Here is a 14,682-nt window from a genome sequence, read left to right as displayed (position 1 = left end):
AAAGTTCTCTTGGGCCCTCTGCTAGTCATTACCCCCCAACATGACCACTCCCAATTCCATAAATTAATTTTGCCAGTCTTTGAATTTGGTCAAAATGGAATCTAACGCCATGTTTTATTTTTCTTTTGATTGTACTGAGGGTTTAACCCAGGGACACTCTAGCACTTAGTAATATGCCCAGTCTTTTTATTTTTGAAACAGGTCTCACTAAATTACCATGTGCTAGCCTCAAACCTGCCTCAGCCTCCCCAGTACTGGGTTCATAGGGGTGCACACCGTGCCTGGCAATAACCCAGGCTCTTTTATGCCTGTCTGCTTTCATTCATCCTTAAATACTCAAAAGATTTTTATTTTCTTGTTTGTCCTTTCCTCAGTGTTCTACAAGGAACAAGTGTGACAGTCATTTAAAATATCATAATAGAAACAACGATCATAACATTGTCAGAGAATATAGGGTTATTTTGGGGGGTTGTGGAAAATCAGGGAACTCTCAATGTTATATCATTGCTTTAGAAAATAAATGTGTTTTCCTTTCCTGTCTTGAGACTTTAAATAAATTGCACATAAATGAAATTTGCCATATTCTGAATGATGAGAGTTATTAAAAGTAGCCACATATTTCAAGGGTTGGCTGTTATCATTACCATCAATGTAATGATAATTTACACACCTGAATTGTAATAAAAGATAAATATAAGTAGGATTTGCTAAAAAAATTTCAGAGAGCTCTCCAGGAACAGTTTATAATCCCACAAATATCAATAGCCAGCCGCAGGAAGACAACAGTGCTCCCCCACAAATTGACTTCTGATTCTACTTGGCTCCTCATGACCCCAATCCTTGGCCTTGGGCATATCTTAACTGCCAGCAGCTGGACCCCACACTGGGGCGAGCAGGAGGCCAGGATGGGGGGCTGCATAGGCACATTTTTTGAGGGCTGCTGGGGCAGGCACTGGAGACAGAGACCGAGGGTCTGTGTCTGGGGAACCTCTGTGGCTACAGAAATCTCTGTCAGAGACTTCGTACCCTGCCTGGGAGGGGCTGTGTGGGCCGAGCCAACAGAAAGAGGAGGGAGGCCTGTTCCTTCATTGGCTTCTCTCTTGGCCTTGAGCTCGTGGTTATAAGTGTAGCCCTGGAGTCCAGGGCCAAGCCACACCGGCAGGCTCTGTGTAGTGGACTAGGTGGTGTGTCCACAGTGGGAACAGCATGCTGGCCAAGGGAGCTCCTGTGCGCTCAGTACTGGTCCAAGGCTGTCGAGCCTTCCTGAGCACCACCCGGGAGGGCCTGGGCTGCCCCAGAGTGCCCGGTGCAGGGGAAGCTAGCGCCTTCCCCCGCACTCCTCGCCCCTACAGTGAGATCCCTTCCCCTGGCAACAATGGCTGGCTCAACCTGTACCGGTTCTGGAGGGAGAAGGGCACACATAGGCTCCACTATCACCATGTGCAGCTTTTCCAGAAGTACGGCCCCATTTACAGGTAAGCCCGGCGGGGCAGAGGGAGGTGCAGAGCCCGCAGCCCTGCCCTGCTCCCTGCCTCAGTGGTCTTTTATTGATTGTTTCGAGCTCTTATTTGCCTTCTGATTTTATTTCTCTAACCTGAGCATGGTGTAGGGAGAACAGAAAGGCTTCAGGTCCCCTTTCAAATTAATGTGGGAAAGGGATGGTGCTAGAGCAGGCCCCCTGACTTCCTCCTACACCATGGTCACCAGGACACCTGCCGAGGGAAGGTTGCTGTCCCCTTGCTCAGAGGAGCGGGTGGAGGCGCTGGCTCCTGGTTGGTAGTTAGACCCCTGTCCTGCGGGGCCCATTTCACTCCTCCAGCCCGAGTCGCCCCTTTCTTTCTGAAGCATCTGCCTTGCTTATGCCAAGAGGAGGGGCCTTTGCATGTTTGTCCTCCGAGACCTGGGAGGACTGCTTGGCCCTGGCCTAAGAATGTCTGAGTAGCCTTCACTCTACTCCTGGGCCATTCCTGAGAGCCCTTTGGATGGACACGAGGCTCTGGCTGTGCTGGTGGGGGCTGGGAGAGGAGACCGGGAGGGACGGTGCGCTTGACTTGAGTGATAGGGTCTTTCCCAACGCGAGGAATTCTGAGAGGAAGGTCACTAGGGGGAAGGTACCGATGGACACTCTGGCTGGCTTGTGGGGTGGACTGGCCCTGGGAGTCAGGTCTCACTTCCTCCTCTCAACCCTTTTGAAGTGCGTGCGTGCGTGTGTGTGACAGGTGATTATGGGCAAGGAGGGCCTCTGGCCCCAGTGTTGGGCTGCTTGCTGGGTCTGTCTCGGAGGCTTGTTGGAATTGCTTCCCAAGTGTACCTCAGTAAAGCCCTTGATTTCTAGCCCACCAGTACCGCAAAATAAATAAATAAATAAATAAATAAATAAAATGCTCTGCTCAAAGCCGGGCGTGGTAGCTCACTCTTATAATCCCCACACTTGGGAGGCTGAGACAGGAGGATCGCACAGGTTCCAAGTCAGCCTCAGCTACTTAGTGAGGCTCTCAGCAACTTAGTGAGACCCTTTTCTAAATAAAATAGACGATAGGTCTGGGAGTGTAGCTGGAAGGTAGAAAGCCTCTGAGTTCCATCTCCAGCACCACACACACAGAAATGCTCTGCTCAGAGGGCTGCTCTATCATAGGGTCTCAGTCCTAAGTATGAATGTCTTGCTGTACTGCTGTGTCTCTCTTCTGAATTACTTTTATCTGAGTCTTACCACCTGTCTTTGAAGTTGGTGTTCATGATGGGGAAACTGAGCTTGGGCCAGGAGAAGGGTCTTGCAGAGGTCACACAGCTCATGAGGCCAAAGCCAGGTTGGAACCCAAATTCGGCGACTCTCAGGTCTGTGTGTCCGGATTTTGCCGCTACTATGTCCTGGAAGTGGTAAACCTTGGGATAAATGTGAAGAATTAAAATACAAATTTCAGCCGGGCGTGGTGGAACTATGCTTGTAATTCCAACCTTCGGAAGGCTGAGACAGGAGGGTCGTGGTTCGCGGACAGCCTCAGCTACTACTTAGTGAGGCCCTTTGCAACTCAGTGAGACCCTGTTTCAAAATAAAGAATAAAAAATAGGGCTCGGGATGTGGCTTGGAGGTAGAATGCCTCTGGGTTCCATGCCCAGTGCCACAAAAATAATAAATAAATAAATAAATAAATAAATAAATACAACTTTCATGCTTTTCCCCAAGCTGGGAAGGTTTTTTTCCATTCTTCAATGGAACAGTTGAGAAAGTGCAGACAAGCACACAGAAAAACAGAAATCAGACCCACCCTTACCTGGGGGGATACATGGGTAACTCTAAGGACGAGAGCTTGCTCTCCTTTGGTGGTGTGCATGCCGGATCCTGGGGTGCTGGGAAACGATGTATCAGAGATTTTTCTCTCTCCAGATAATTATAAATGGCAGCATAGTAGTCTGCAGTGTGCAGAAGTCTTTCATAATGAACATTTAGCCCCCTGGAGGTCCTTTGGGGGAGCCAGTGCTGTGGTGAACGTCCTATCCATCAGGAATGCTGCTCGAGTTAGGCCACTGCCTTGGCAGGAGTCCTGGGAGTGGAATTGGTACTACTGATAACAGTTCATGGACTTTGTAAGCCTAGGTGGGTTGTAGAGCTAATCAGTGTCAGGACTGTTGGTACCTGGAAAAGCACTGAGGGGATTTTCTAGGAAATTAGGAGGAGCCAAGGCCAAGATGTGGGAAGGTGGTCCAGGCTTTAAAGCTCAGTGCTGAACCCAGTAGTACCGAGAAAGGGAGGGACAGAGGGGAGGGAAAGTGGAGCAAAGGCAAACTTGGCTTGTGTCTCTATGTTTTATGAAATTCTTCCTTATGATAGGTCCCCCATTAACCTGCTTAGGCAAAAGGCTCCTGCAAGTGAGACACAAAGCTTTCCATTGCCTGGCAGCAAGGTCGTTTTGTTTATGTGACAGATATGGAGTATACGTCACAGTTCTGGAGCTGGAATCTGGGGTCAAGGTGTCCTCAGGGTTGGTTTTTCCTGGGTCCTCGGTCCTGAGCTTGGATTATCTTCTCCCTGGTCTTCCCAGGCTCATCCCTCTGTGTCTCTGTCCTAATCTCTTTGTGAAAGACACCAGCCGCATGGAGCGGTTGCCTTTTATTGAGACCGCAGCTTTCTGTGCATCCCTCCTCTGCCTCCGTCTCTAGTTGGGGTCTGATGTTTTGCTGCAGCTTAGTTTTCGTTGTCTGACTTCTGCGTAGGGTGACCATTCCCACAATCCCAATCCTCAAAGGGACTGGCTCTTCTTGAACATGGCCCGACTAGCGTGCTACAGTGAGTAGTGACAGGGAAGCGTGCCTGGGTTGAGCTTTTCCGATGGCCGAGGTCCTGGGAAACAGGAAGAGCAAGTGGGGTCAAGGCTTCCTGGTCCAGGGAAGCCTTGGGGTGGGCCGGGCAGGTCCTTTCAGTGTGCTGTGTGACAGCAGTGTCGGTAGTCATGAAGATGTCACTCAGAACGCTTAGCAACAGTCTTACCTATATTCTTCATATTTTGTCTTTCAGCAACCCTGTGAAATAGGCACAATATCTTTTGCCGTTTTATAGACAAGGAAACTGAGACTCAGAGAGGGTAAGGGATTTGTTTCAGGGCACACAGCCAGCAAGCTGAGGAATCGCGAGAGGCAATAGTGCAGTGTCCCAACTGCCCGGACTTTCCATGACTTTCCTCTTGTCTTGACGTCGCTCTTCTTGTCTCTCCCCCAGGGAGAAGCTCGGCAATATGGAGTCAGTTTATATCATCGACCCTGAAGACGCAGCCTTGCTCTTTAAGTCCGAGGGTTCCTACCCAGAAAGATACAACATCCCACCCTGGGTTGCCTATCGCGAGTATTACCAGAAACCCATGGGAGTCCTACTGAAGTGAGTCTCCGGGGGCTGGTGGGAAGTGATGGGAGCCCTGGAGAGGGAGCTGCTGGGAGCCGGCTTCCCTTACTCTTCCAAGCAGGGCTCTAGGCCAGTCCCTGGCATCCTCCTGCCTCCATAAAACCAATGCGGGGATGATGATGATGGTGAGCTTCTCTGCCAAGCTTCAGGGAAATGTCAGCCTGAAGGTTCATATATAAGTGAAGACCTTGCAAAGTCCTCCTTGATGGCCTGATGCATTAAATCCTACTTTCCAGAGCATCCTCTATGTACCAGGCCTTGTGCTGGTGCTGGGGGTTCAGTGACAAGTAGGGTAGGGGCCTGTCTTCATGAGTCCCACGCAGTCTAAAGGGACAAAAGAGAAACAGGGGAGCCAGTGTATTGGGTGTAGTAGCGGATACTTTTTTTTTTTTAACAAATTGCTCATCGAAAATTTAAAGCATGACTCTATCAAGTGTTGTTGAGGCAACTGAAACTCTCATCCATTGCTCCCTGGAGTATGACCTAGTGCCTCTGCTTTGGAAAATGTTGGACATTATCTCCTGGAATCAACTGTTCTCATGATGCAGCACTTCTGAGTTTAAGGATATGCTCTAAGGAATAACCCTCTCAGGAGATGTGTTCTTTGCCCTGGTGCTATTCGCAGCAACCAATATGAAGCCTCCTCGTTGCCACAACAGGAGTGTGAATGAATGAACAGCGGAACATACCTGCTGGTCTGAATGGACTCATTGTCCCACAGTGACAGTGTTTAGAATATAAAATTTAAGCAGGGCTGGTGGCCTGGTGGCGCACGCCTGTAATCCCAGTACTTGGGAGGCTGAGACAGGACCATTGCAGGTCTGTGGCCAGCCTTACCTACTTAGTGAGGCCCTTTGCAACTCAGTGAGACCCTGTTTCAAAATAAAGAATGAAAAATTGGGCTGGGGGTGTAGCTCAGAGGTAGAAGGCCCCTGGGCTCCATCCCCAGTGCCATGAAAGAAAGAAAGAAAGAAAGAAAGAAAGAAAGAAAGAAAGAAAGAGAGAGAGAAGAAAGAAAGAAAGAAAGAAAGAAAGAAAGAAAGAAAGAAAAAAATATAGCCGGGTATGGTAGCATACGCTTGTAATCCTAGTACTTGGGAAGCTGAGACAGAAGGATTGGAGGTTTGCGGCCAGCCTCAGCAACTTAGTGAGGCCCTTCATAACTTAATGAGACCCTATTAAAAAAAAAAAGGGCAGGTGCTCACTTTGGCAGCACATATGCTAAAACTGGAACGATACAGAGAAGAGTAGCATGGCCCCTGTGCAAGGATGACACGCAAATTCATGAAGTGTTCCATATTTGTTTTTGCTATGGGCATGGTGGCAGAGGTAAAAAAAAAAAAAAAGGCAGGGGTTGGAGGTGTAGCTCAGAGATGGAGTGCCCCTGGGTTCAATTTCCAACAACCAAAATAAATTAGTAAATAAATAATCAAATGGAAAAAAGTAGGTCTCCTATAGCATTATAGCTTTTCTATGAAGTAAGGGCTTCACTATGTTGCTGAGGCTGGCCATGAACCTGTCTCAGCCTCCCAAGTATGAGGATTACAGGCATGCACCGTCATGCCTGGCCTTTTCTTCTTCTTTTTTAAAATTTATTTTGAAATAGCATCTTGCAGCTGGGTGTGGTGGTGCACATTTGCAACCTTAGTACTTGGGAAGCTGAGACAGGATGATCCGGGTTCATGGCCAGCCTCAGCTACTTAGTGAAGCCCTCTGCAATCTAGTGAGATCCTGTTTCAAAATAAATACTAAAAAATCAGGCGGAGGCTGTAGCTCGGAGGTAGAATGCCCTTAGATTCAATTACCAGCAACACACACACACACACACACACACACACACACACACTCACACAGTATTTTCCTAAGTTGCTGAGGCAGGCTTCAACACTTTGATCCTTCTGTCTCAGCCTCCCAAGTACTGGGATTATAGGTGTGCACCACCATGCCCAGCATGATGGTATGTGTGTGTGTGTGTAACTGGAATCTAGGACCTTGCTTGTACTAAGCAAGTTCTCTACCACTGAGCTACACCTCCATTTCTCCTTTTTAAATTTTATTTAGAGACAGGGTCTTACTAAATTGTCCAAACTGGACTTGAATTTGCAGTCCTCCTGCCTCAGCCTCCTGAATAGCTGGAGTTCAACGCCCAGCTGAGTTCAGGTTTTTAAATTCCAAGTGGAGCACTCTGAGAGTGCAGAGAAGTCAATCAGTTTAGTCTGTGAAAGAGTTAGAAAAGTTGATAGGGGCCTATGGCAGTGAAGGTGAGCATGGGCTGGGGAAGGGGAAGAGGCATGATCAGGAGGCTCGCGGCCATCAGGGTCTGGACGGCTTGCTATCACTCAAAGAGGGGCAAGAATATAAATTCCTGGTCGCAGCCCCAGCAGAAGGGTGGAGGAGTTGGAGTTTTGTGTTATCACTTTCTCCCTTCCTTGCTCCTCTCCTGGGCCGGAGTGCCCACACTCTGAGCACTGGCTCAGCCCCTGGAGGCCCAGTCGGCTTTCCCGGGTTTGCAGGCCCAGAGGCTGTGTCTATGGGGTTGGGGCCTGTGTTTTCTCAGGAAATCCAATGACTGGAAGAGAAACCGAATTGTCATGAACCAGGAGATGATGGCTCCGGAGGCCATCAAGAACTTTGTGCCCATGCTGGAAAAAGTGTCTGAGGACTTCGTCAGTGTTCTGCACAGGCGCATGAAGCAACAGAACTCTGAAAGTTTCTCAGGGGACATCAGCGAAGACCTGTTCCGCTTTGCCTTTGAGTGTAAGGGGCTGGGACCTGGCGGCAGTGGGCTGAGGATGGGGAAACCAGCATTCACTCTCTCACCATGAGGCCCAGCACGGGCGCTGCAGAGGCGCTCACGTTGGCTTCTGGGATGAGCTGCTGAACTCACCCTCCACCCCCAGCAAAACAGAGGGTGGCATAGTCCTCCTCTGGCATTCATTCTGTGGGGCTGAGGGTCCATCTAGCCACCATCCTCCCAAAGCCAGAGCTTGGCCCAGTCCTTCCTTCTGCAAGTCTCCCTCCCCTGGAAATAGACCTATTAGGTCTGGTAGGGGAGAGGAGAGTCAGGTGGTTCATCTGAGTTAGGCCTTGAGGGATATATAGGAATTGTCTGGACAGGGTAAGGAAATCAGGCAGCATAGACAGAGGAAGAGCTCACGTGTGCAGCTTGATGGAGATCAGGTGGCCAATGCAGGATTTTGGAGTAAAATCAGCATTTTAATTTCCCACCTGAGCTGGGCACAGTGCTATATGTGTGCCAGTAATCCCAGTGCTTGGGAGACTGAGACAGGAGGGTCACAGGCTTGAGGCCATCCTCAGCCACTTAGCAAGACCCTGTTTCAAAATAAAAAAAATAGCCGGGCGTGGTGGCGCACGCTTGTAATCCCTGCGCTTGGGAGGCGGAGACAGGAGGATCGCACAGTCTCGGAGCCAGCCGCGCGCGCTGGCTTAGGAGACCCCGTTTCCAAATAAAAATGTAAAAATAGGTCTGGGAGTATAGCCCAGAGGTAGAAGGGCTTCCAGAAACCCCAGTACCACCAAAATAAAAAATAAATAAATAATAAATAATAAATAAATAAAAGGAGCAGGGAGTGCAGTTCAGAGGTAGAATGTCCCTAGGTTCAATCCCAAGTAACATAAAAAGAAAAAAAATATCCTCACCTGATAGGCAAGAAAAACTTGGGATTGTCATGACCTCTAATGTGACCCCAGACTGGGTCCTGGGTGGCCAGTTACCTAGGGATTTATGTCCTCTGACTCCCATCTGACCTTCCCAGGAAGTATGTGGCCAATTCAGTTAATTTCTATGAGAAATTCCCGTTGGAGCCAGGGTGGGCCAAGCAGTTCCATCCTGGCCCAGCACTCCTGGGCTGTGCTGCAGACCCTGCTTCCCATCCCTGGTCCCTTTCCAGGGTTCTTCACAGTCCCATTTGAGGGACCTCAGTGGTCACTGGAGGACAGCTTGCTTCTGTCCAGCCTTCCTAGCCGCTTGGGACCCGGCCTTGGCTTCTTTACTGGAGGAAGTACAGGGGTGTCCAAGGCTCTGCGTGTGGCTGGGGGCGGGTGGAGATCTTGGGAGCCTAGGCTCTCAGGGGGGCAGGTTGGAAGGCATCCTCAGCCTCGGCTTCCTCCTGCAGCTGTCACCAACATTGTCTTTGGGGAGCGCCTGGGGATGTTGGAGGAGATTGTGGACCCCGAGGCCCAGCGGTTCATCGATGCCATCTATCAGATGTTCCACACCAGTGTTCCCATGCTCAGCGTCCCCCCGGCACTGTTTCGTCTCTTTAGGTCCAAGACCTGGAGGGACCATGTGGATGCGTGGGACATTATTTTCAATAAAGGTGAGGGCTGCTCTGGCTCTGGGAAGCCGGGTCTGGGGGCTTGGAGGGTCCTGTTTATCCCTGGGTGGGAACCTCAATCTGGGATAGAAAGCCCGCTGGAAGCCCCAGGCCTTGGGCTGCTAACTTTGACCCAGGCTTCATTGATAGCGGTCGAGCCCCAGCTATGCTGAGTGTCAGATCAGGACGTGGATGGGAGAGACTGGGAAAGGTCGAGACGGGTGTGTTGAAGCCCAGTGCCACCTCTGCCCCTTACATGCATGGAACTGCCTCTTTGCACCTCTGTTTCGCCTCTAAAATATGGGTGTGATAGCCGGGCATGGTGGCACACGCTTCCAATCCCAGCATTACGGAGGATCGCCGTTCGTGGCCAGCCTCAGCTACTTAGTGAGGCCCTTTGAGACTCAGTGAAACCATGTTTCAAAATAAAGAATAAAAAAATAAGGCTGGGGGTGCAGCTGAGAGGTAGAATGCCCCTGGGTTCCATCCCCAGTACAGCAAAAAAAAAAAAAAAAAAGAAAGAAAAGAAAATGGAGGTGACATCACATACCCCATAGAGGACCTAAATGCACAGGCAGATATGAAGGGCTTAGTGGACCATAAGCACTCAGTTGAGTGGCCGCCTATGAAGCGGGCACTCTGGAATCCCTAGGGCGGCTCTACCTTTCTCCAAAGGTTGCCCTCCTCCCTCCCACCTGCAGGGACTCTCAGGTGGCAGGTTCTTTCTTGATTCCTTCTCCTGCCCCACAGCTGACCAGTACACGCAGAACTTCTACCAGGACTTGAGACAGAAGAGAGATTTCAGTGACAAGTACCCCGGCATCCTCTACAGCCTCCTGGAAGGTAATAAGCTGAACCTCAAGGACATCCAGGCCAATATCACGGAGATTATGGCGGGAGGCGTGGACACGGTGAGTGGCCTGAGGCCAGGCCTTGGGTTTCCCTGTGCCTTCTCCACCCCGGCAGTGCTGGCTGAAGCCCCGCTACTCACGGGCTCCCCCTGGGGGAATGGGATGCACCTCCCTCTTGAGGCTCCATTCCCTGGACTCTGATCTCCTGGGAGGGTGAGGCAAAGTCCCACTGGAGGCAGCATCTGAGCTGCTCCGCCATTTTTTCTGCGCCTGTGAGGACACGACTGAGGTGTAGGTGGTGAGGTTCAGGTGCTGCCACGGTGCCCCAGTTCCAGGCCTTTCTCCCTAGCTCCGAGGAGAGGACACCCCTCCCTCACACCCAGGGAAACAGGCAAGACCTCAGAAATCTTGGAGAACGTGCTCTGGTCTCTGCCCTCCTGGGTCTTTTGTCCATTTTCTCTTCTCTCCTTTTGGACCGCTGTGCCTGTGGTGCCCGCAGTGCCTCGAGGCAAGGAATCCAGAAACTTCTCTTCTTTTTTTGGTACTGGAGATTGAACCCAGGTTGAGGGAAGGGGACTTTTATTTCCGAGATACACCCCTAGCCCATTTATTTATTTTTCGGTACTGGGGATTGAACCCAAAGGCATTCTACCTCCACGCTATACCTGCAGCCTGATTTGATTTCTTATTTGGGCTCCAGCAGTTGGGCTCTCAGCAAGCTGTCAAGTTGCTGTCAAAGCTGGTTTTGAACCTGAGATCTTCCTGTCTGAGTCTTCCAAGTACTGGGATTACAAGTGTGCACCACCACACCTGGCTTATTATTATTATTATTATTATTATTATTAATTATTTTGGTGGTACTGGGGTTCCTGGAAGCCCTTCTACCTCTGGGCTACATTCCCAGACCTATTTTATATTTTTGAAACAGGGTCTCTTATGCCAGCGTGGCTGGCTTTGAACCTGCGTGATCCTCCTGTCTCTGCTTCCCGGCATGGCTTATTATTTTTTATTTTGAAACAGGGTCTTGTTAAGTTGCTGAGGCTGGCCTCAAACCTGTAATCCTCCTGTTTCAGCCTCTCAAATCCTGTGATTACAGATATATCCCACCACAGGCATCCAGATGGAATCTCTTTATTTTACTTTTGGCACTGGGGATTGAGCCCAGGGCATTCTACCTTTAATTTAGACCTCTCAGCCCTGCTTGTTTTTTATTTTTATTTTTTATTCTGGACCAGAGTCTTGCTACATTTCTGAGACTGCCTTCAAACCTGTGACCCTCCTGTCTCAGCCTCCCAAGTACTAGAATTAAGTCATGCATCAGCACACCCAGCCCTGAAACATCTCTTCTTGAACTTTAAAACCTACCTACCTGTCCTGTGTACTGTCCCGTCTTTCAATCTCTTAAACTGGCCCATGCTACTGTGGCAGTGGAAGCTAATATTTGGTGTTTCTAGAGTGTTGGTTAGGACTTGGGTCTGAACACAGCAACCTTTGGAATTCTCAGCTGGCTCAGAAGCGTGTACGGTTTGTCTGCTGGGGCTACCATAACGAAACAGCTTCAACAACAGACACTTACATTATCCCAGTTCTGGAGGCTGCAAGCCCAAGTCAAGGTGCAGTTAGCACTGTTCAGTTCAAGCCCCTTCACCGTCTTGCCTGTGGGCTTCTGTGCTGGGGGCATCCTAACCTCCTCCTCTCACAAGGACGGCAGACATTAGTGATAAAAGGCCCACACCATGACCTCCTTTTATCCTTTTTATCTCTTTAAAGTTCCTATTTCCAAGTGCTGTGCATTCCACAGTGGCCAAGACTTCAACCTGTGGATTTGGGCGCGGGGGTGGGGGGGTGTTAGCTGAGCCCCTGGCAGGAAGGTAGCTATATGAGCAGAGGTCTACCACACCGGTTATAGTCTCTGCCCCAGCTACGGGCAAGATTGAGAGGAGAGGAAGGAGGGGGGAGGGAGAGGGAAGCTAAACGTTGACTCGTGTCTTGAAGGCCCTTGCCAGGAGGAAAGGGAGGAATCACATTTTGAGACTAGGGAGAGGCATGTGTCAAAGCCCCCTGGGTTTCCTATGCACTATACTCATATAATTTCTGTTTTTTTTTTGTTTTTTTAGTACTAGGGATTGAACCTAGGGGCATTCTCCCTCCAAGCTACACCACCAGCCCTTTTCTTATTGTTTTGTTTTGAAACAAGGTCTCTCTAGGTTGCTGGGAGCCTCACTAATTGCTGAGACTGGCCTTGAACCTGTGATCTTCCTGTCTCAGCCTCCCCAGTACTGGGATGACAGATGCCTGCCACCATACCCAGCAAGAATGTTGGTTTTTAAAGGCCCCTAGAAAGCCAGCTGTGGTGGTGCACCCTTGTAATCCCAGCATTTAGGAGGCTGAGACAGGAGGATCACAGATTCGTGGCCAGCCTCGGCTACTTAGTGAGGGCCTTTGAAACTCAGTGAGAGCCTGTTTCAAGATAAAGGATAAAAATAGGGCTGGGGGTGTCGCTTGGAGGTAGAATACCCCTGGGTTCCATCCCCAGGACTGCAAAATAAATAAATAAATAAATAAATAAATAAATAAATAAACCAATAAATAAATAAATAAATAAATAAATAAATAAATAAAATAAAGGCCCCTAGGGTCCTTGGAAGAAGGTACTGGCCGGGGAGAACACAGGCTCTGGCAACTTGATGCGGGTAGGAACAGTGGAGCCCCAGACATCCCCGCCTGGGCTGACGACGGTCTGCTGGGCCATTCCTTCCCCTTTCAAACCGTGCTTTGCTTCTGAAGGCGGAGGTCTTGGAGACTGGGATGAGGTTGGTGGAGAGAGAGGTTCTTGGAAATGAAAATGAGCGTAGGTCATGAACCTCGAGGTTCCCAGGGGGACAGGTACCTTCTGATCTTCTGCACCCCCACACTCTCTACCAGACATCCATGACCCTGCAATGGCACCTGTACGAGATGGCCCGCAACCTGAAGGTACAGGAGATGCTGCGGACAGAGGTTCTGGCTGCCCGGCGCCAGGCCAATGGGGACATCAACATGGTGCTGCAGTCGGTCCCCCTCCTGAAAGCCAGCATCAAAGAGACACTGAGGCAAGCCCACGCCCGCCCATGCCCGTCCGCACCTCCCTCCCCACCCAGGGCAGGGTCCTGGCTTCCAAGGATGAGCTGGCGGAGGCAATTAGAGGCAGGAGACGGAGAGATCTGGAAGAGACAGCTGGGAATGGGACGGAGGACAGAGAGCCCCAGGCCTATTTCAGATCCTTGGGGAGCTGCAGCGGGGGCTGAGGTGCCCGGACTTTAGAGCCATGAGATCTGAGTGCCCTTTTCTCACAGACTCCACCCCATATCCGTGACAGTGCAGAGATATGTTGAGAATGACTTGGTCCTTCGTGACTACAAGATCCCCGCCAAGGTAGGTAGAGTGGGGAGCTGCAGGCTCTACCAGGCTGGCTGCAGTTGCAGACAGATAGTGGCCATGGAGGCTTCTGTCCTGCGTCTGCCTGGCACTGGGGCCCCAGTAGAGATCCCAGCAGCAGCAGTTCAAGTTAGAAGGAGAGCGGAAGTGGTGGTCACATGGGTAAAGATCGCGGGAATGTTGCTGGAGCCCCGGGCTAGGGGGTAGACCTCATAGTTTGCCTGGATCTCAGGTGTGCCTGGGGGCTGAGAAAAGGGTAGGAAAACCCTGCGGAGTGTCCCACCCTTGCATCTTCAGCCACCTCATTTGGCGGGTGACACTCAGGCAAGGGTGGGCCTTGTTCAAGGTCACAGAGCAGGCAGACCGTCCCATCCTGGGTGGCTGGGCAGCCCTGCTGGGGAGCAGGGGGGAGGGTTGGGGTAGGGACCTGGGGAAGCTGGGTGTCGTGCTCAGCACCATGGGGAGTGGGGCCCCCTCAGGCCTCTGTCTGCTCTGCCCCCAGACATTGGTACAGGTGTCCAACTATGCCATGGGCCGGGAACCCAAATTCTTCTTGAACCCGACCAATTTTAACCCGGCCCGATGGCTGGGCAAAGACAAGAACATCACCCACTTTCGGAATCTGAACTTTGGCTGGGGTGTGCGGCAGTGTCTGGGCCGGCGGGTTGCAGAGCTGGAGATGACTCTATTCCTCATGCAGGTGAGTTGAGTTTTGGGATATCTGGGTACCCTGGGATGGCTGGGGTGACCCTCATGTAGTCACCAACCCTCATCTTCCCATTTCTGTCCAGAGCCCAGGGATCATACTTGTCTCCCACAATTTCCCTTGACCTCTTATGAGCTAACTCACTTCTCATCCACTGGTGTCCCCTGGCCACCTGTTCCCCTTCAGTGGTGATGGGAAGTGGTGGGGAGGGGCATTGTCAAGGCAGAAATCCAGGGAACAGGGTGCCCCACCCTCCCCTCAGCCTGCTGTCCTCTTTCTCAGATGCTGGAGAACTTCAGAATTGAATTACAACAGATGGATGATGTGGGCACCAAGTTCGACCTCATCCTGACACCAGAGAAGCCCATCTTGTTAACCTTCAGGCCTTTCAAACAGGAGCCAGCCCAGGCATGATCTGAGAGGGTAGCACTATTCCTCCCCGACACCATCCAGGCTCACAGTAGTGTTGGGGGATGG

The 14,682-nt window shown here is 50.7% G+C and overlaps 1 protein-coding gene across 1 annotated transcript; it reads left to right on the top strand.

The window, feature by feature from the left end:
- Positions 1–1,206: 1,206 nt before the first annotated feature.
- CYP11A1 (cytochrome P450 family 11 subfamily A member 1) lies at positions 1,207–14,619 on the top strand (the record flags this gene model as incomplete). The annotated part of the gene is made up of 9 exons (XM_080692122.1): positions 1,207–1,475; positions 4,715–4,870; positions 7,452–7,651; positions 9,031–9,234; positions 9,982–10,142; positions 13,008–13,174; positions 13,418–13,496; positions 14,002–14,199; positions 14,488–14,619. 9 exons carry the CDS (start codon positions 1,207–1,209, stop codon positions 14,617–14,619), a joined length of 1,566 nt encoding a protein of 521 aa, XP_080548248.1.
- Between the last annotated feature and the right edge of the window lie 63 nt (positions 14,620–14,682).

This window comes from Muscardinus avellanarius, assembly GCF_963383645.1.
Source record: "Muscardinus avellanarius genome assembly, chromosome: 3".
NCBI lineage: Eukaryota > Metazoa > Chordata > Mammalia > Rodentia > Gliridae > Muscardinus > Muscardinus avellanarius.
The sequence above is the reverse complement of the archived record's forward strand: the minus strand, read 5'-3'. Positions and strand labels throughout refer to the sequence as shown.